Source organism: Thalia democratica, chromosome 4, assembly GCF_965202585.1.
Source record: "Thalia democratica chromosome 4, ktThaDemo2.hap1.1, whole genome shotgun sequence".
Taxonomy (NCBI): Eukaryota; Metazoa; Chordata; class Thaliacea; order Salpida; family Salpidae; genus Thalia; species Thalia democratica.
The window spans coordinates 46,555,907-46,578,846 of NC_139168.1; the positions used below are offsets into that span (position 1 = coordinate 46,555,907).

The following is a 22,940-nucleotide window of genomic DNA, read 5'->3' on the forward strand; positions in this document are numbered from 1 at the left end:
GTTTTGCAAAAAAGAAAACTAGTTTTTAGATATCAATAAGACATACACATACGTATTTTTATGATTTTTAAAGTATACAGTAAATTTTAAGTTGTGGCATATAAAAAAAGAATTTGAGTTGTCCAAATTTAAATAGTCGAGCACCCTATATATTTAGATGTTTGGACCTGGTATTAAATTTGTAATGATAATATAATTGAAAAACGTTACTTTAAAGTTAGTTTGAAATGACTAAAATGAAAAAAACCGAGTTTTCAATTTACCCAGCTTAAGTATAGTTCAAACTTAATATGAATACAAAGCTGCTAGAAGAATTAATTCAACAATTTTATAAATAATTTATGAACAGTTGTTAGATAAATGGTAAACTTCAAATAAAAATACAGACTAGTACAAATTAACATGTTTGCATTAAAATTATCAATGAAGTACCAGTCCTTCCTTAAAGGGTATCAAGTTAGTTTTTTCAATGTATATATCTCAAAAGTTATAAGCTGTTTGTGTTTTATATGTGTTAAAATTATCCTTATGTTATCACAACATAATTCTAATTTTATGATAAAAGATAACCAAAAACTGACCATGTCTTATCAACACACTTAAAGTTTAGGTCAAAATGCAAAAAATAATGCTGTGATTAAGTTATTTTGATTATCTTTCTAATTTTATTTGAAAGTTTTAGTACCAAAATCTTAAAGTTTTACTACAGTGATAATTAAATATGTTATAAAGTAATATTTTGTTTAGTTAGGGGTAGTTGAAATTTATGTTTGTTTATTGCTTACTTTCTAAAGATTCTAAATATTAAAATAATAGTAAAACAATGATGAAAATGTCTTCTGTTTAATGATACTCAATGCTTAATATGTGATTGTGATTATAGATATTCAATTTTTTTATGGTAGAAAAACATCAAGTCTTTTGTATTTGGATTGTAATTTTTTTACCTTTTAACCATTGTTTTTTTTAACTTCTGCTCAATAAATTACAAACTAAAAATAAATATACATATACAATATTAAAAATAAGGTTTTCAGTAAAAATTAAAAAAAAAACCTTCATAAAAAAAATATTTTCAATATTGTAGTAATACAACTTATTGTTTATGTAATTAATTTCTTATATAAAAAATAATTTCTCCTATTCCTATTTTTGCAGTATTTTAACAGAGTTTACACACACTCAGGCTGATTTAGCCTAGTTTAAATTGTTAGATTTACTCAGATTAGCTCAAAAGTTTTTCAGTTTTTTTTTTGTAAAACTCAGTAAAACTTTAACTTAATTGAAATTGTTTGTCTAGTTCAAAGTTTTTGTCTTAATATTTAGCTAGCTTTTAAAACTGTAAAGGTATTTTTTTAAATCAAATAGTTGCAACACTGTTATTTTTGCTTTGTAGTTTTGTGTTAAAGTTAAGTTATATAATTTACTAATCTTGTTATTAAAATTATAAACAGCTCAAAAAAGTTGCAGAACAAGTTAATCAAAGAATGATTTCAAGTGTTGCTGATATCAAACTTGAATCTTCTGAAGGAAAAGCAAAAAAGTTAGTAATTTTCTACCAAGTTAAGTAAATTAGTTTATAATGTTGCTTATTTCTTTTATTTACTTTCAGCTGCTATCTTAATTTATAAATTGTAATCGTTTTCAATCAGCTATATATTTTCTAGACAAAACATAGTATGTTAAAATTTGAGTATAATTTAAATGTCCATTCATAACCTAGTTGCTAAATAATAATAATGATAAAATCGATTAGAAGGACATTTAACTGGTCTGCCAAAAAACCTGGAATTTGACAATTTAGACAAAATAGTACTTTTGAAAAACCTGGAACTTTAATAATTTTGAACAAATATTACTGAAAAAGCTAGATTTTAAAAAAATGTTATGTTAAGTAGTGAAATTTTTGTCAGAAACAAAAAATGAATTATCCATAATTTTTCAAATTTCATTCAGATATTATTTGTTACAAAACACTTTCAAAGTAGCATTACATTGTTTTGAAAATATTTTTTGTACTATTTAAAACAGTTTTTTAGTTTTAATATATTTTTATAATTAAATTGTCAAACATTTTGCACATTCAAAAGCCTGGAAGATGTTCAAAAAACCTGGAAAAACTTTTTAAGTACCTTTGGCAATGCTGGTTTAAAACATTACTTCTATAAAAATTGAAGACAAATATTATTATACATGTTTTAATTTAAGAAGCAGTAAAAGTAATAAATATTTCTTGGCAAACACTTATAAACTATTTATGTAACTATTTAAGATATTTAATTCCCAATTAGTTATATTACAATGTAAATCACTTTAATATAATATTAAAATATCCCTTTAATCTTTAAAATTAACAAAATTTATAGTTATTTTAATACTAAAAAACTAAAATGTAGTAAGAGAATGATCGAAATAGGTAAATTAATTACATAAAATTAGATTATTAAATTGTAAACTAGATATACTTTTAAAAGCAACATACAAAAACTACAATAGTTTATACAGATATGAGTTGAACAAAACTTGTTGCTTGGTTAATTTTGCTTCAAATATTTATTATATAGAGACTTGAGTACCTTCAAATGGTATGCATTTTGTACTGTAGCAAAAATAGAGAACTTAAGCTCTCATAATTTTTTACTTATTGTATAAATAAAGATTAAAAGCTCAAACTTTTTACAACAAAGTTGTTAAGTATGTATTTCACAGGATTGCCAATCATTCAAGCTGTTGTTTGTTAATTTTTTTGAGAAACTCAGGTTAGTTTAAGTTTGAAAAAAAAAATTTGAATATTGTTTTTAAATATTTTTAATTATTTTGAATTGATTGAGTTTTAAATCAGAGTTTCCACCAAGTCAGGAAAGCTAGGAAAAGTCAGAAAAAACAAAAAACAAGACAAAAGTCAGAAAAAAAAGGGTTTTCAAAAAAAAAAGTCGGTAAAAGTCAGGAAATTTTAAAGAAACATGTTCAGTTGATACCTCCTCAGGTACTCCAAATCTAGAAAATAAGTCTCCTAGGCACTTAATCAAACTATGCGAACCTGCTTGAGATGTTCTGCTAGGTGTTAAAAATGTTTCTGTCCAACCTGACAATTTGTTGCCTACTACTAGAAAATAGTTTCCAGCAAACTGGAAAAAATCTGCAAGTATCTTCTTTAAAGGACTTTTAGGAGGATCAGATAACTCTTGTGGTAACAATGGTTAAGAAGGAAAGTTTTGGTTGCAGCTTTGACACTTTTCTTGAATTGATTGAAACTTTGGTAAAGGTTCTATAAGTTCATTTGAAAATCTGAAACCTACAAAATCAAATGACTTCTGACAGAATTGTAACTTCTTTGGATTAAGGATTATGCCAGTTTTTCAAACTTTTGACAAAAAATCTATTGTACTCCACCAGTGACACTCAACTCAGAATCATAAAACACAGTATCATCTACACTCCTTTCCTGTCTATCTAAATCAGATAAAATAGCTGAAAAACGACGATTGTCACCATCACCAGAATAAGCAAAGCCTGGAGGTGCTCTAGTTTAATGAAACCTATCAAACTGAGTGATAAATGTTGTAAGATGCCTATTCAGGGTTGCCACTTTACCTGGAAACCTGGAAAAACCTGGAATTTGACAATTTAGGCTAAAATAACCTGGAAAAACCTGGAATTTAAAAATTTTTTAAAAAAACCTTGAAAAACCTGGAATTTTGATCAAAAAACCTGGAAAAACCTGGAATTTTTAATAATTTTAACATTTTCAGTTGTAAAATTTTGATTTGACACAAAAAATTTATCATATAATTAAGATTTTTTGTCATCATCAAATTTTTTTTTATTAAAAAACACATTTAAAGTAACTTTACAGTATCTTTTCAATATTTTTATACTATTTAACGCAGTTTCTTAAAAAGAAATTAACTTAAAACTAAAAATAGACCCAAAAATGTGTACTTTTAAAAACCTGGAAGAAATTTGGAAAACCTGGAAATAAAATTTGAAAAAGCGAGCCCTGCCTATCACTTTCTCTCAAAAGAACTATATGATAGCTGTTCTAAGCATCTGTTACAGTCTTGAATGTTCCTTTTGTAAATCTATGTTCCAACTTAAACGGAGTTTCTGAGGACATGTCTCTCTCTTGCAATACTTGTTAAGAGGTGAGAGGTCTGCAGTTCTCCTAGGTGACCTATCTTGTTTCCTTGTGTTAACCATATGATGACACCAGATTACATGTTCACCAAATGAGACACGTTCCAAAACACCTAACTTCTCATTTCTTATGAGATTTGCTTCAACCTGCTATTGCTAATAAATTGGTACGTGTGCCAGAGTATGAAAAATACAAGGTTTAGCATTATCCTCCAAATGAATCTCAAGTGGGGGCCTACCCATTTGATTAAATGGTTTATGCGGACATATATTAAACGTAGAAGTTTTTGAAGAAGCCACTCACACATCTTACAAACATTTTCACTTGTAGCCTTAAATTGAAGCTTGCAAGGTTTATCTGGAACTTTGCTTCTCGTTGACTTCTCTGCAGGTTACCACGTGTGACTTGAGTTAATTTTGATCTTTTTCATTCAAATTTGAAACAACTTTAAAAGATGATGAGGCAGCTGAGAATTAATAGTAGGGAAATCTCTTTTTATGACTATAAGTTCAACCATTGTTTCATGTGAGAGAAAAAAAAACCCAGTCACTGAATAAATAATACTATTGCAGCTGACTACCTCATTTTTTGGAGACATTTCACTAACAGTAGCTTTGAAAGCGCCTAAAATACTTATTGGAATTTTGTAAGCAGCCCAAGCTGTGATTGATACAGAAAGTAGGTCATTCTTACCAAAACCAGCATCTTGAAAGTTTTTCCATCTCCAAAGATTTGACTGTGCACCAGTATCAGCTAACACACTAACCTTTCAAAATTTATTTGTACTATATTTAGGGATTTTAATTGATGCACTTGGATGGTAGAATGTCTTGGCTTACGCATATTTCTCTTGTCAAAAATAATGTTGTTCAACATAATTAGTTTATTACCGTGTAATGACATTACTTGTGTATTCTGTTGTATAAAACAGGAACTATCATCATGGGTTTGAATAGCATTAACCTTCTCTGACTTGCTAGGCAAATAAGAAAAACAATATCTGAAAGGTTTTACATTCTAAGTTCCTTTCCCTTTGAATGGATGAGACAACTTTTTACAGCGCTGGCAAGGTACATGTTGAGACTTATCCCTACACTTAAAGATTGCTTTTTCTGTTGTTGAAACAAATATATTTCCAGGTTTTTTCCAGTTTGCTGGAAACAATTTTCTGTTTAATAACTTCAAAAGATTTTTTTTGTAAATAGTCAAACTTTTACACTAAGAATTTTGCCTACAAAATTAGTTTAGAAAAGTTTACTTATAAACTATTATAAGAAAAATATAAAGTGTATTGTCTTTACTATTAATATAGAAAATTTGAACATTACTAAAAATAAAGTTGCTATTTATTTGTTATGTATTTATATAAACAAAAACTGCTTAAAAATCCATTGAACAATTTGTCTCAATTCTTTTATCAGAAACACTTAGCAAGAGAGCTTTTGATTATTAAAAAAAAATCAGTTGAAAAGTTCTTACTAATATTTGTTTTTATTAACATTATTTGAAAAGAAATTCTTATAAAATAATATATATGGACAACAAGCTATTACTTTTTAATAAATTATTTGTTACATTTTATACAGGTTTAAGTGTGATACATGAGATATTATCAATCGATCAAATGTTATAAAAGTTTATAAAAAATGGTTTCATAAAACTCGATAATGTTGTAATATGATATAATTGTGCAATGTAGATTTAATCAATTGTAAACACTAAAAACTCTACTATTAATCAATCCAGAAAAAGAAAACATAGAAGAAAAACTATAAAGGCAGATCTTTTACCATGGATGAAAAAAAAAGAAAATCTGAAGGTATGAATTATAATTGAAATAGTTAACTTATGCACTATTGACAATAAAACAGATGCTAAACCTATATAAATAAAAACTTTACAGGTTATCAAAACCACATCTTCATTTATATGTAATCAAGAAGAAATTTCTTGTGTCACAATGGATGAAAATTTTACTATTACTGATATTATTGTAAAGTCATTCAAAGACTCAAACTTAAAAAAATCGTCCCAATACTTTGATATTGTAAGTTATTGATCAAGTTATTTGTTTAATTAACTGGCTTAGTGTACTTCATTTTGTTTAATTTAATTGTTTTTGGAGTTTATTAAGATAACTGTTTAGCGTTTAAATTAAGAGTTAAAAAGTTTTGAAAATAGTTGCTTTTTGTAAGCATTAATTAATAAAATAGCTAAATTAAAGGTTTCCTACAGTGTGCATTATCGCCTTTTTAGAGGTTATTTTAGCTCTCCGGAGGTGTTAATTAGTAAGGCAGAGAAAAAGTAAATAAGAAATTAACTTAAATAGGGACGATTTCTAATAATTATGGGCATTTTTTTATTTTGCAAAGGGGGCGTTTATGAAAATGAGTTTTGTAAGCCCTGTTGTTAATAGATAAGGTAAGTTTTGTGTAATTTTTTTACTGCTACTGTAATTTTTCAACTATAAAAAGCTATAGTTTAGTTGTTAGTCAATATTTTTTTATCTTAGTATTTTCATAAGTATTGACAAACCTATAGACAGTAATAAAAAAGGTTAATACTTGACTTAAAAATTGTTTTACTATAGCAATAATATTTTTTAATGGAAATTATGTACTCAAATTTTTATTGTAAGTTCAAAAAAAAATATATAATCTAAAGAATTTAGGATAATATAACAGCATGTTTTAAGTATGCTTAAATCGGGGTTGCCACAAAACCTGGAATTTGACAACTTAGGCTGAAAAAAACCTGGAATAACTTGGAATTTGAGAAATTAAAAAAAATACCTAGAAAATTTTGGATTAGTTTTGAACAAAAATCACTCAAAAACCTAAAATTTTAAACAGTTTTTACGTTTTAAGTAGTAAACTTTTGATTTGATAAAAAAATATATCATATAGATAAAAATTTTATGTCATCATCAAAGTTTTTTTATTAAAAAATTATTTAAAGTGGCTTTACAGTATCTTTTCAACTTTGTATTACTACCTAACACATTTTTGACCTTAAAATTAACTTTAAATTAAAAATAGACCCAAAAACGTGTACTTTCAAAATTCTGGAATCAAGTTCAGAAAGCCTGGAAGAATTTTCTTAAAAACCAGTGGCAACCCTGTTAAATTTTTAAATCCACATTTATTGGTTTTTTAAGTCAACTAAAAAATAATTTTGGAACTTTACAGTAAAAATTATGTAATTTTTTGATGAATGACTACTTTATTTGTGTTTTAATTTCTTTCATCTACTAACAGGGTTCGTGCGCGTCAGGCTAAATCAGGCTAAGTCAGGCTAAATCAGTTTTTTTGAAAAAAGTTAAAAAACGTCAGGCTAAATCAGTTTTTTTGTTAAAAAACTTGAGAATTTCAGTTTTTGTCAGTTCAAATGCTTAAAAATTTTTAATTAAAAAAATTGAGATGTGAATTTATTTCTAAATAAAGATTTAGTTATTAAATTCAAGATCAGTCAGTGTTTGTAAAGATAAATGTTTAAAACCTTTTGTTGAATCTCTGAAAAAAATTTAAGAACATTTAATATTTGTTTTGGGTAGATTATATACGTCATAATTATGAAAATTTATAAAAAAATACAGTTTCAACATTACAGTTTAGTGCAACAACTTAGCTGTTTGTTTGAATTTGTTTACATCAGCTATGTTTTCAGAGCTTAGTTGATTAAACTGTTTTAATTTCTAATTAAAAGGCTTTATACCAAATACTTTTTAGATTAAAACTCTTAGCAGTTTATTCATATATTTTACTGTTTGTCTAAAACTATTAGAGATATTAACAACACTAAAACTTAGTTTTAAGATATAAGTACTAAGTTTTGTGGGAGTACAAATTTTAGGAACAATCCATTTTTCTATACAAGAACAAAATATTTAAGGATATTTTTTTTAATTTAAGTTTAAGCTTTTTAAATCTGATATGACATCAACAATCACTATATTTATTTAAAGTTTAGGATTTATAGTTATGTATCAATTTTAAGTACTAGCTTTTTTAGTTTTAGCTAAAATACTATAAAAATATTTTTTTACTTATCTTAATACTCTTGTAAGCATTTCATTTTAAATTTTAATAAAACACGATAATGCACGTTGTTTTATTATAAATCTTCTGTTTATAATGTTTTTACTTAGTGCTTAATTAAATTGAAAAATTGTGTTAAGTAATATATATTAAATTTTTACACTAGTAATAGATTAGATATAGCACGTTTTTTAAAACTTATCACTGAATTTGTTATGTTAAGGGCATAGGGGATGGGGTCAATCACTTTTTTCACAATTTAGTCTTATTTTATTGAGTTGTAACTAAGCTATGAGTTGCTTTCAGCAGAATTTTAAAGCTCAAAATATTTTTGAGATAAAGCTGGTTGAAGTTGGAAACTAAAATAGTACTAATCAAGACCCCAAATACCTAAAATGACTTCTAAAGGGGATTTTCCTTACTTTGAAAAAATGTCAGGCTAAATTGGTCTCAGTCAGGCTAAATTTAAAAAAATTCGCGCACCAACCCTGTGGGTAAGCGATTGATAGACGTTGAAAAATAATTCATTTATATTTTTATTTTCTTTAAAAGTAGTTTTGTGAATACTTTTATTGTGTTAATTTGCTAATTGGGACCCCCCGATATCCAAATTGCCTTCTGAAGGTGATTTTTTCTACTTTGAAAAAATGTCAGGCTAAATTGGTCTCTGTCAGGCTAAATGAAAAGGAATTTCGCGCACGAACCCTGTACTAATTTTTTTTATTTATAAAGAAATTCATCTAAATTTAAAAATGAATTTATTGAAAAATAATTAAATTAAAAAATATCCTTTACACTTAAAAAGCGTAGGAATGGTTGTATTTATTTGTTTTATTATGCTAAATTAGGCTATTTTTAACTTATTCTCAAATTAAGTCAGAATTAAACTTGTATCTTTTAGCTTTTATCTTTTGTGCAAAATAAGGTTTATGCTAGCTATTGATTTATTCATCCGATCATACACTTATTTAATAAAAAATTTGCATCCAGATCTGTTTATATTTAAAAAATAAGAGTTAATTTGTTTCGTAGAATCAGAATATCCTTATTTAAAAAAAAGAAAAAAAGACAAGTAAACATTAAGCATAAACAAATCCACAGTAACAATTACTTATGCCGAATGCACATGATGTAAGCTGTAGTGTAGGATAACAAATACTTAAAAATGAGTTTTTCATTTTATAGAATTTACAAAAATATGCAAAACAATACAGAATGTAAATTTTTAACTTGTTTCGTATTGGCATATATTTTCCCTGATTAGATCAATAAAAACATTGGTAGTAATGTTGGCAATTGGTTGATTAATAGTAGTTCTGCTTTCATTTTCATCATGATAATCCAGTATTTATTTTCTAGTTATCTTATCTGTACTGTTTTGAGTTGAACTAGATCTCCTATTCCTATTTTCATTAGTCTTTCTAATTTTCTTTTACTGTTACATAGAAAGTAAACTGTGACGTTTGTACAGATAGTCTATCATTATTTGCTTTACAAAAATTATGAATTTAAATCATACCATACTAAAAACATGTTTTTAGTTTGATCAAGAACCAAATTACATAAGTTTAATCATGAAATTTTCACAACAGTTTGCTTTCTATATATTTTATATCATTTTTCAAGAATTTTTTTATATATTTCTATGTCAAGTTCATGTTTTTAAAGTTTGATTTTTTACTCTACTTCATTACAAAATTTATTGAAAACAAATGAACCATATTTTTTTTCTTAGTTTTTAGCTAGAACAAAATTTAAGTGAGGGATAGGTGATATACGGTCCGCAACTAGAATCAAAGAGAAACCTCAGGCACGCAACTTTTTTAGCTTAAAAACAACTCGAGCATATGTATTTAAGTATATTTTCTTAAATATCTCTATTTTCTTAACGCAATAGTGATTGTTAAATGACTATTGCAATAATTTTTTGATTTAAAGATGAAATAAGTTATCGTATAATTTTCTAAAAATACGTATTTTCTCAAGTTTTATTTTTTGATATATATTCTCCCCAAAAAGCCTTCTGGTAAATCTTTCCTGTCAACTAGGAAAGTTGCCCATCTTTATTAGAAATAATAGACGAATATAAATGATAAAGTTAAAGTATAATTAAGCATTGATTGTTTTGAAATTTTTAGTTTATCTGATCTGGTCTTGGATCTTGATTAAAAAAATGATCCGGATCCTAATTTGTGTATCTGGTAGATCACTAGTTTCCACAGTTTAATGTTGATGTTAATTAAAAAGTCATATTTAAGATTGATAACCATTCTCAATTTTTTCTTTTATTTGTTTTGACCTTCATAAAAGTTTATAATATACGTCAAATAATTTTAAATGTTTGTTTTTTTTAATAAGTTAGGTAAAAATAAGATAAAACCATAGTTTTTAATGTTATATTAAAAAAAAAGTGATTTTTTTTCTCCAATGTAATATAAATAAAAATAGTAAATAATTTAAATATAATACAGTTAAAGCCAATAGTAGATTCAATGCCACCCGTAGACTTACACATGTTAGAAAATATTCACCTACCACAGCATTTCAGACAAATAAATCTCCATTTAAGGTAATTTTGTGTTAATTGTTACTTACAATTTTTAAAGTTAATAATTATGAATTACAATTACTGAAGTTAAAACTTAATTTAAAGTTAGTTTTTATTGTGATACTGCTAGGTTTGTTTTTTAATTGATAACCAAACAAAATAGTATATAGTGTATATTTACTTTTTTAAATATTTTACTGAGCAAATAATTGCAAGTTAATTAAAAGCATTGTTGGTTTTAAGTATTTTTCTCTATTAAACTGCTTTGTCCTTTGATTACATCAATTGTTAAATAAAAAAATAAATAAATCACTTTAAAAATCTGTTAGTTATTTATCATTAGTCAAATAAATTTAATTTTTTGATGAACAATAATTGCTTTATCTGTAAAAAATTTGTAGAATATGCAACTGCTATAAGTTAAAATGTTTTTATTTCACAGAAAATATAAAAACAGTGTTATTTTATAGTTTCCAGTTTACTAGTGTTTATCACCATCTTTGTGTTGAGTATATTGATAACTGTATATGTAAATTATATTTCGTAATATATATTGTTTCTTTTGGATCTACTAGATCTCAGTTTTTTAACGTTTCAGGGAATATGATAACAGTATTACATAACTTAATAATATTTTTTGTTACAATCTGTTTTCAAGTTCATAAGTAGTTTAAAATAATAAGTGCATTCTAACCAAAAAAAATACTGTTATCAAATAAATATATGATCACTAGCTTAATTTGCATAAAATATATCTTCAGTGATCAATTGGGCTATTTTTTAAATTTCAGTTGCACTTTACAAGTCGCTAGTTTGTTAGACATTTTTTTGGTTCTCATGTAAATGGAATAAAGTAAATCAGTGCAAAAGTTGTAAAAATATTATTGAAAAATTAACACCATAGGTCACTCAAAGTTTTGTGTCATTAATCTTTGTAAATTTCATTCAGAACTGAATTTAAAATAAAATCTAGGTTGTTTAGCACAATTTATTTTAATTAAGTCTTAGGTCTAATATACCTGCTTGACTAAATAGATCTAGCTAAATTCTGCTATTAATCTAAATTAGGTAGTGAAACATTCAAAGATTTAGCCTCAAAAAAAAAAACTAATCGTATTTATTACAAAAAAATTATATGGTAAAAAAAGTTGTAAAATGTTCAAAATTTTTGTTTTTTATCTTTTTATTACATTAACACCTAAACTGTTGATTGTTTTTTAATAGGTCTACAACAATGTTTTTACTTGGAGCTTTGCAAAAAAGTATAGAACTAGTCCACCCTTCAACGAATTCTATAGATTACAATTTTCTCCAATTAGATAGGTCAAAAATGTCTGATTTTTGTAATTTGACAGTTGGTGAGTAACTTAAAATAAAAAATATTTATATTGTATTTAATATAAATGTATTAGGACTAAACCAAGGTTGGTTGGTTGTATACTTTTAAAATCTTTTAATATATTAATATAACTATATTAATTAAAATAAGTGTACACGCGGTGTCCCTCGAAATGAAAGTTATGTAGGTAGGTTAAATTTTTTCAGCTTGGGAAATCAAATAAGAAATTAGCATAAAAAAGTTAGCTTCCTCGCTGTAAGCAGTTTCGAGCTAATGGAATTTTAAGATTTCGTTTTATCAGTATATATCTTAAAAGGTTAACGGCAAGGTCAATTTTTTACCGTTTTTTAATTTGTTTTGAATTTTGCGCTTACAATAGATCAGGGGTTCCCAACCAGGGGTGCGAGGCAGCATTCCAGGGGGTGCGAAATGGCTTTTCATTTTTGTATGATAAATAAGGAGATTTTCACTCTCTGATAAAGTTTATAAAGTTAAAAAGTACATTTTGCCATAAAAAGAAGTCGGCGCTAATTTTCTGAATGAATTAATTTTATTAATACGTCATAGAGCTAGAGCGCTTTTCTAAAAGTAAATTCATTTTACTAAATTCATTTAATAGCTGTTAGTTTAGAATTAACATTTCAGTAAAGCTTTCTTAGAATTTTACACCTGTGAATTTTAATCACCTATTCTTTAAATATTTTATTTTCTTAACTTACCATTAATTGTTTTAACAGTTTATGAGTTAGCATCTATTTTAATTGAAATACTTAGATAAAAATTACTATCTTCAGCAGGTTTTTTATTAGCTGTTAAGAACAGGTTCTGTTAAGTCTATTACATTTATAATGTAATCTTTTATTAAGCTTAGTTGTGCAGAAAGTGATGCTTAAAGATTTAACATCAGTATATTGTAAAGTTCACAGCAATTACTGTATTTTATACCATTTAAGACAACTTGTTTTTAGCTTTAATGAAACCAATCTTTATAGATCAGCAAAAGTATTCAATGCATCAACTTTATTTCTATTCATCCCTTTTTTGAACTTAAACCGTTTACCTTTTTTAATTTACTTTTTTATTTTTATGTTATAAGCATACAAACTTTTTTGTATTTGCTTTTATACACATCTTTTTACAATTTAAAACTAAATATCTTTTATATTTTAAAAATCTTAACTCAAACCTTTATTATTTTAAAACCTCCTAGTTGCTGATAGTTTTGAAAATAAAACATTACATAAGCTTAACTTAAAACAGCTGATCTTTATTTTTTAAGTACCTATATTCATAACAAAATGTATAAAAAGTTTAGTTTTAAGTTTAGGCTTAATATTTATTACTTTTCTAGTGCTTTTTTCTCACTTCTAATATTTTTTCAAACCTTAAAAAACTAAATGACTGAAGCACTGATTTTGTATAAGTTTTATGAAAAAAATGTCATAATAATTGACTGTTTTTTTAATTTTTAATAGAATACAGTTTATTTAATTAGTACTCAATCATGTCAAAGATAAGGAATAGGAATGATAGTTATGTTCAGTTTGGTTTTACTTGCACTGAAACAGTTGAAGGCCTGCAAAAACCGCAATGCATGTTATGTAACACTGTATTTTCGAACTCAATTTTGAAGCTATTTAAGTTGCAAGAACATTTTAACAAACGACATGGTAAGGCAGATATTTCAGATCATGATTTTGAGTCATTCAAATCTAAAAGGAACCGCTATGAATCACAAGAAAAACTTCCAAAGTTTGGTTTTGTATCTGCTGGCAAACCTCTTTTATTGGCTTCTTACCATGTTGCGTATAACATAGCTAAATCCAAAAAGTCTCATACAATTGCTGAAGAGTTGATAAAGCCATGTGTGTTACAAATAACAGAAAGTGTTCTGGGAAAAGAAGCTTCATAAAATCTTGAGTTAGTGCCGCTATCTAATAATATTATTCAAAGTCGAATTAAAGATTTAAGTTCGGATGTTTTGGATCAAGCCATTGCTGAATTCAAAGCTAATTCTTTAAAAATCTCTCTCCAGTTGGACGAATCAATCGTTGTTGAAAATTGCAGTCAATTGATTGTACTAGTGAGATATGTGCACGGTGGTTCGATAAAAGAAGATTTATTTTCAAAATTAAAATACAAATTATTATTTAATGAAATCAATGACTTTATAATCAAATTGTTACTAAAAATTTTAGCATATAGTATTAGGGGTGCGAGATCAAAATAAGAGACTTTAGGGGTGCGGGGCATCAAAAAGGTTAGGAACCACTGCAATAGATATTAAAATTTTTTTTTGTATACTTCTGCAATAGGTTTTTCAAGAGCTATTTAGAGTTTTGTCACTTTGAAAAAATATGTCAGAAAAAATCACATTAGTCAGAAAAAATTGTTGGGGTTTGAAATTTAATTAAAAACGAAAGTTACAAAAATTTCAAGGCTGCCACAAAACCTGAAATCCTGGAATTTAACAATTTAGGCTAAAAAACATGGAAAATAAAAAAACTGGTTTTTTAAACAAAAATCACTAAAAAATCTGTAAATTTAAACACTTTTTTCGTATTTAGTAGTGAAGTTTAAATTTGACACAAAAAATCCATCATATAGATAAAATATTATTGTCATCACCAAATTTTTTTTTGCTTAATATCATTTAAATTAGCTTTACAATATCTTTTTATTTTGTTATATTATGTAACACAATTTTTTTACCTTAAACTTAATTTTAAACTAAAAATAGACGCAAAAAAGTGTACATTTACAAGCCTGTAGAAAATTATAAAAACCTGGAGAACATTTGCCAAAAACCAGTTGCAAATCTTTTGTTTTCACACTAGTTTAGTTATTGAGCTTTGTTTTATTCTGAGGTTTGGCTTTTCTTTTCTAATTTTCTCGATAATTTGTAAATTGTCTTAAAACTTGTCTGGATTTCTCGAAGAAGTTAAAAATTCAATGCACAATTTAATACCTTGTGGCAATGGTCTTTGACAAAACTCATGTCATTTATTATTGCCCTTGCCTCTTAAGTAGCAGTAATTATTATTGTAGCTGTTTTATTGTTCTGGAGGTTTAGTAAGAAAATGTTAACTGCAGTCTAGGATTTAAACAAAGAGCTCGTAGAAGCTTAAGTTTTTTTTTTCTTTAGACAGAAACCGAACAGCGTCTTTTATTAAATTTGCCTTCAATATTAGGTTAAATTTGTCATCCGAATACACTACGGAGTTTTAACCATTTGTTCTTGATAGTCGGAGAAACTGTTTTATTAATCTTGCTAATATGTTTTTGAGTATATGAATAACTTAAATTAAAATATTTGATATATCGATCACCAATATCTACTAAAACAGAAAAATTGTTTATAAGTCGACCAGAGTTATTTAAGTTATTCGTACAGCTTCAACTAAGCTGTCGTTTAAAAAAATCAGCCGGTAGAAACAGTGATACATCTTTTTTACAATACGCTTGTGCGAACGTTTCTAATGAAGCCACATCTGAAATTGAACTGCAAGAATATCCAAGAGTGATGTCAGAATTTTCTTGATATTTTTTCACTGATGAGCAAGATGGTTTTGAGATTTCCTGAGGTTTGATCAATCGTTCCTGTTGTTCTACTCGCATTTTTCAATTTTGCTTTGTTTACAGCGCTATAACTAGCCACTCAGATAGTTTTCTTCATGATATAGAAAAAGTTATTCAAATCTTTTTCTTTTCTTTTCAGTATTTCTAAGCAATAATGGCATAATTTTCTTAGTTCTATAACTTTTCTATAATTACCGTATATTGATAACTTATGATGCTCTAGAATAGGAGTGGGCAACGTACGGCTCACGGGTCGGATCCGGTCCGTAAAGTGAAAATAACTGGCCCGCAAATGTTTACAAATATTAAGGGCATAGGGGGGCACACCTTGATTTTTACAAGTTGGCCTTATTTTATTATGTTTTATCTGAGCTATCAGACATTTTTAACCGCTTGAAAAAATTCAAAAAATTTTTTGAGATATCAGCGATCAAAGTTGGTGACCTCAATAGGTTCCTCATGGAAGGCACAAACTAAAAACGCAAAAAAAGACCATTTCACTAAAAATCTATCTCTTCCTTCATTTTTCAACCAATCTTCTTCAAATTTTAACAGAAAGTGTATTATTAAATTAAAAAAAAAATTAAATGCAGGAATTTTTTTATTTTGAAAAATTAAATTTTTATTAAAAAAAAACACCCATTTTTTTGTTTTTTTGTCTAAAATTTTTATTTTTCAATATTTTGAAATTTCCAACATTCAAAATCTTTTAAACTATAAAAGGAACGTTTCCTGAAAGTTTGAGGTCTCTAGCTCAAAAATGCAGGATAAGATAGATTTTTAGTGATTTATGAAATTTCCAAGAGAATTGACCCTGAAAAATTTGCAATCCATATGTTTGTATCGGAATTTTTTTATAAAAATTACAATATTTCAAAAGTTAAATTAGATTTTTTAATTCTATAACAACTGGCTTGTAGATTGTACTTCAAGCTTTCATATAAGATCAAATGTTACTTTTAGTGAAAAAAAAAAAATGTCGGACCCCCCTATGCCCTTAAGTAGAGTTTGGTTTGCAAAAGGTAAAACTGCGGCCTGCTAATCCAAATTTTAAAACTCACCCTGTGTATTCTAGATTTTAAAATGAATCGAAGAAAAAAGGTATAGTTAAAATTTACGGGAGATTCAAAACTTACACTAGATTTAGTAAAGTAAAAGGTCACACATAATTAGTATTTTGTCAAAATGAATAGAATAATTGAATAATTTTTATGATTTAAATGAAGTTGATATGCACCGGCTCGTCAATTACTAAGTTTTCCACATATGGCCCGCTGACAAAAAAATTTGCCCATCCCTACTCTATAGTCTAATACCTTCTCAAAAACAATTTAACTCCATTAAAATTTTTCAGATAAATACCAGACTTTTTGTTATGAATCTTTGTAAACACTTATAGTATGGAATTTCCAAGTATAGTTGTACCTTGTCCCATTTTTACAGCTGTCTTTTTTCTTATATTATCCATAACAAAGTAGTACTTACAAGAAAGTTGGCAGTCTGCAACCAGTTTTGTTTAAATTTAATACACCTGCTAACTTGCCTTTTAAAGTTTGTTATGTATTCTTTTTAGACTTATATTAATATCAAAACAAGAAATTAGTAGTACCCTGTAAAAATTAGATTATAAAATATACTAAAAGAAAAATTAATTAGTCGAATTTAGATTAAAAGTACATATAGAAAATAACTTAGTTAAAAAAAAATTATGTTAAAAAAAAAGAAGAGTATACAGAATGTAAACTCGGCAACTAAAAATATGAATTTTATTTTTCATTAAAAAACAACTGTGCTGCAGCACATAAAACTTTAACAAAAGCTGACTGAGGAATTTTTTCCTCTTCTCATTCATTTTTTCAGTTTCAACTTTTTGCGTTATTTTGTTCAATTCGACAGTCAACTAAATAAAACACAAGGAAGTCGCAATTCATTACTTGAAAAAAACTATATCTTCTACTTCTAGGACAGAGGTTCTTAACCTTTTTTTTCATGCTTATTTTGTGTGAGGTAAATACCAAATTTACCCTCAATATACAAAGTAGCAGTGGCAACGCGTGGTATTTTTGCAAGGGGGTTTGGAAAATTACTCATTTATAAAATCTCCTTAACTTGAAATTTTTATCTTGAGCTTTCTTGTTACCCGCTTGCGTGGCATGCGCATTCGCTCACTTAAACACTTTGATAGTTTGTTTACATTCACTACATTTTTATGTACTAAATCAGCTCCAGTTATAAGCTATTTAAAAAAGTTTTGTGTAGAAAATTTATATATGTTTAAGATGCAGCTGACACAGATTGAACTTGCAGCTTCGACTTATCGAGTATTTGTAGGTCGGGTGTAATAGTTTAGTAGAAAATAAACAGATTTATCAAATAAGTACAATTTAAAACTTTTTTTTAAATGGCCCTTTTTGAAAATCTTGGCCCCTCCAACAAAATTTCTCAAAAAAAACCTTTAAAACTGCCTATGACCTTTTTTGCTCTTCATCATCAACTCCAGAATATCTAGTGTAAGTTTCGAATTATGAACTATGCTCCTTTACTACTCATGCTCCCTAAAGAGGACACTTGGCCCAGTTTTGGAAACCGTGGTCTAGATGTATTTTTTAAAATCCTCAGTTTTAAACGGTTTAAAAAATAGTAATAATAGGTTTCCAGTTTATGAAATAACTATTATTTTAATTTTAAGATTAACATAGCCAATGTACTCTTCTAAAAGACCTTGTATAACTTATTTTTTATATTTTTATCGAATTATTTCTAAGAAAATGTGTATTTAATTATCAAAACTTAATATTTACTATCTACTCAATATTGAAAAAATGTTATAAAACAGAAGTATTAATAATATGAGTTTAACTTGCCTATTTTTTAATAGACCTAATTTCAACAGATTTTAAGTTATAATAGAGAGCTACTATTTAAAGCCTGATATATTTTTTTTCTGGTAGGAATTTTATATTTAGATGAAATAATTTAATATACGTAGTTTTGGGCTACATAAAAAATTAATATTTTAAAGTATTTTCAAATATTGATTGGATACTTATATATTTTTATTGTCTTTATGGGATTTTATTTCCAATTAAACGCAACTTTGGCTCACTGTAAGGTGTTTAGCTACCTTGGTAAAAATTAATAACAACAATGGTGCCAAGTTACTTCTTTTCTCATAAACTTCGTACAACTTTGTTGCTTTAAAAAGTTGCCAACTCTTGTTTATAAGCTTTACAAATGTAATATTTAAATAACTGAAACTTAATCTTAAAATATTTGGTTTATTTTGATAAAATCGAATGTATTGTACAAAAAATTAAATTTTGAAAATTGTTAAAAAAATTTACAGAAGGAACGAAAACACGTATGGACTGTCAAAATTTACTGTTTGAAACTTTGAAAAACAATCGGTGGAAAGAATATTCTGTTGGTTATTCCCAAGATATGATCATTTTAAGTGGTGAAAAAATTCTTGTTGGCGAGTTTGATGAAAATGGAGAATTTCAGAAAAGCCTAATGAGCCAAACGACCAAGGATGCGATAATACAGTCGCTCGCCTTTTGGGAAATATGTTGGAATATTCGTAACTCTAACAATTAGTAGTGTATAGGAAATTTATTTATATTACAAAATCTTAATGTATTTTCTTTTTAATGTTAGTCTAATAAATTGTATACTGTTTTCTTTATTTTTTTGACTGTAGTGAATTATTATAGTAAAACAAAAATAAAATAAATTCAAAAACTCTACGAATAACATATGTACAAAAAAACACCATATAAGTTAATTCATTAAAAAAAGGCTAAAAAACACAGGACTTTACTTTTTTAAATCAGTGGTTGACCATTTTTCAACATAATATAAAATTCTTTGTACGTGAAGTCTATATACTGTGTTAATAAAGTATACTTATTTTAAAGGTTTTAAAGGAAAACAGTCAACGTTTTCAAATGAAATAAGTTAATGGAGGATTGTATAAAATTCACTTAATTTAAAATGAAATTTGTTCTATAAGGAAAATTGTAAGAAAATATACAAACCTAGAAATACCTAGAATTTGACAATTTAGGGTATAAAAATACCTAGAAAAACCTGAATTTTGAGATATTAAAATGAAAAAAGCTCGAAGTTTAAACAAAATCACTAAAAAACCTGGAATTTTTAGCTATATTTACATGTTAAGTAATGAAACTTAAATTAGCTACGAAAAATCTTTCATATAGATATATTTTTATTATCATTTAATTTTTTAACTCAAAAAACGCATTTAAAGTAGCTTTACTAATGTCTTTCTATGTTATTATACCATTACAGACATTTTTTTAATTATACTTCTAATAGACCACAAAAATTGTTCTTTAAGAATCTTGGAAGAAATTCAGAAAACCTGGAAAGAATTAGCAAAAACTTTTGGCAATCCTGTTTTAAAGTAAACTTAAAATATATTATAAAGAAAGATCAATTAGTAAACCATTATCAAAAGTAGGTGAAAGAAGATAGAACTTAAGCTTCAGTCAGTGGGTTCTTTAAATTTCAAAAATATAAACAGTAAATATGTTAAATACAAATCTTATGCACAAAAAATTAAAAAGTAAAAATATATATCATACAAAACCTACTTTGGTTATGATTTTATTTTTGTTTGAAATACAAATTTAAAAACCATCGTGATTTAAAAAAAGACTTTCAGACAAAAATATGTTTCTAAATAAATTGTATTTAAGTAATATTAAATATTTCTGTGCGCAGAAAATTATGTAAGCCGTTTAAAAAACCAAGACTAAGATTTTGAATAAAATGTCAAAACAACTTTAATTACTAATTTATAAATGAGTTGCTTTTTAGCGGATAGTTGTCAAACTTATTTCCAATAATACTCCGGAGTTCAGTAGTCCAACACAAGAATTTAGTTTCAGAGAAAACCCTGGAAAGTTTCGAAATCTAATAAAGAATTATATATGTTGAATTTTATGTAAAGAAAGAAGTTTCGAAGTTGTAATTGTTCATGCTAATGTAGGTAGTTATATATCACATGACAAACTAATAAGCTTGATATGTAATTTATTTTTCTTTCTGTCTAAAGACTTTAAAATAAAATGATATTTTAATTTTTGCATTAAGTTACTCGTTGTAAACAAGTATTCAACTAGTTATATACAGTTTTTCACTTCTGCTATTTAAATCCATTGTTCTTGAAGGTTTTTAATACTTTTCCTGACTTAAGGGCTTTCGAGCTCATTTGATTTTCAATAAACAGGTAAAATCCAAATTACGTCTTTCTTACGAGATGGTAACGGTTATAAGATATTTTGAAATATCTATAGATATATATATATATATATTAATAAAACACTACGTTTTACAAATATATTTGTTTCACTGTTCTGTCAGACAGAACAGCTCTTCAGTTCGTTTGTTATAATAGTATTTTGAAATAAATATATTCAGATACAAATATTTTATTTTACACTTGGCTATCTAAATTTTTACTTAAAATAATTTGCTTGTAATGTAACATATTAAACATACACTTGAATATTAAAGGTAAGTCTACATGTTAAAATAATTAATTTGTCAATAGTATTTTATGTAGTTTGTTTATTTTCCTACAGAGAAATGTTCAGAAAGTAGGAAATTGCAAAGTACATTTACTGCACTAAAATTTTATTTTTGCACAGTCTTGATTGCAAATCAAAAGAAAAAAAATAACTCAACTAAATAACGAACTATGACTTAAATATACTTCAAGAAATTCAATTAAAATTAAATTGGTTTATGCAATAACTGTATATAGTTATGGTAAAAATTAACTATTTCTGGCTTAAATTTTTTTTATTAAAAAAATGTTATACATTTAAATATACTAATCAAATAAATTAACAAAGTTTAAATTCGAAAATTTTGTGAAAAAAAAAACAAATGCACCAGTAAAAAAATAAATTTTGATTTAAAAAACAAAAATTACTACAAGTTAATAATCAAAAAAAGAATAATAACTTATAAATACAAGCTTTTTAAAAATTTTAGAGTACGTAAAATTTCTAAGACTTGGCTTTGAATGTAACAATGAACAAAATTTAACTCTAATGTCATAACTGTACTTATGTGTAAGTTCATTTGTGCTTTAAATATAATATATATTTAAAAAAAAAGAATTTAAGTTTTTGTTTTTTACTTGCCGCATAGTTGAGCCATTTGAAGTAGACGATATATTCTTAACTTGAAGAGAGGCCACTTAGAAATTAGTTGTATACACACTTGATGTTTAGTTTCAAAAGTTTTTTTAATTTATACGTAAATAACGTAAAAATTTAACTACTGCTCGTTCCTAACTAGAATTTGATAGAGATTTATTTTTTATCATAAAATGATACTAAAAAATAACATGTTTAATTTATTTTTATATAATCAAATTCCTAATGTTTTTCCACTTTAATGTACAGAATGAAGCGAAAAAAATTTATCGTGGTGCATGCTTAACATTTTTTTTATAGAAAGTAAATAATTAAGAACATAACTTTGAATTCAATTATCATGTTGTAAAACAATTATTTTTTTACATATATAACAATAATGAGAAAAACTTATCAGCATAACTTCTTTGAATAAAAATTTAAAATCATATAACAAGATATACACTAAATAAGTTACTTTAATAATATTTTCGGGATAAAAATAAATGCTGAACACGAGGCAGAAAGATTTCAGGAAATAACAAGTGTAAAGTTTGTTTATAGTTTCAGACTTAGACAATTACTTTGGAAAGTTTTAAGTGTTTACTTTATGAATAATTTTCTCATGCTTTTAATCCCTATTTAAGTTAATTCAGTTTCTAGCCAGATCTACTTACTTATTTTTAATGTTATAACTTCATAACTAAAATAAAACATATTTATGAATAAATTACTATAATTATTATAAAAAGATAAAACTTATATTTAACGATATCTTTCATATAAGAATATATATTTTTTTTATATGTTCTTTACTTTTGAGCTTAATTTTCGTAAGGAGAAAAAAAGTAGTACAATAAATTTCTGTGCGTATCAAGAACGTAGCAAGTTTACTAATTTACGAAGCTGCAAAAAAATTATTTGGTACGGAAGCGTGATGATGTCATAGGACATACATATGGGGTACAGAATAATTTAAACTAATTCGAATATAATTAAATTGGGTAGCTGTCAAATTTACTCGAGCGTACAAAATTGCACGAGGGGACAAAATTGCACGAGTGTACAAAATTGCACGAAGAAACTCTGTTACGAGGGAATAAAACTGCACGAAGATAAAGTTGCGAGT

The 22,940-nt window shown here is 26.1% G+C and overlaps 1 protein-coding gene across 2 annotated transcripts; it reads left to right on the plus strand.

The window, feature by feature from the left end:
• The first annotated feature begins 317 nt into the window (after positions 1 to 317).
• On the plus strand, positions 318 to 19,361 carry LOC145834847 (uncharacterized). 2 transcript variants are annotated; one of them, XM_082942365.1, is made up of 7 exons: positions 318 to 456; positions 1,455 to 1,543; positions 5,885 to 5,957; positions 6,042 to 6,185; positions 10,647 to 10,744; positions 11,948 to 12,081; positions 18,988 to 19,360. In XM_082942365.1, the coding sequence occupies exons 1-7, from the start codon at positions 403 to 405 to the stop codon at positions 19,236 to 19,238; spliced, it is 843 nt and encodes a 280-aa protein (XP_082798491.1). In that variant the 5' UTR covers positions 318 to 402; the 3' UTR covers positions 19,239 to 19,360. The 2 variants fall into 2 exon arrangements, with proteins under 2 accessions (XP_082798491.1, XP_082798490.1); XM_082942364.1 differs by having other exon boundaries at positions 352 to 454; positions 1,450 to 1,543; positions 18,988 to 19,361.
• The last annotated feature ends 3,579 nt before the right edge of the window (positions 19,362 to 22,940 follow it).

Bases quoted from the DNA above. Each gene is read 5' to 3' on its own strand.
- LOC145834847 (XM_082942364.1), top strand. From the start codon at position 403: ATGTTTGCATTAAAATTATCAATGAAGTACCAGTCCTTCCTTAAAGGG. The intron at 5,958-6,041 runs GTATGAATTATA...AAAACTTTACAG, and splicing joins AAAAAAAAGAAAATCTGAAG to GTTATCAAAACCACATCTTC. The intron at 12,082-18,987 runs GTGAGTAACTTA...AAAAATTTACAG, and splicing joins TTTTTGTAATTTGACAGTTG to AAGGAACGAAAACACGTATG.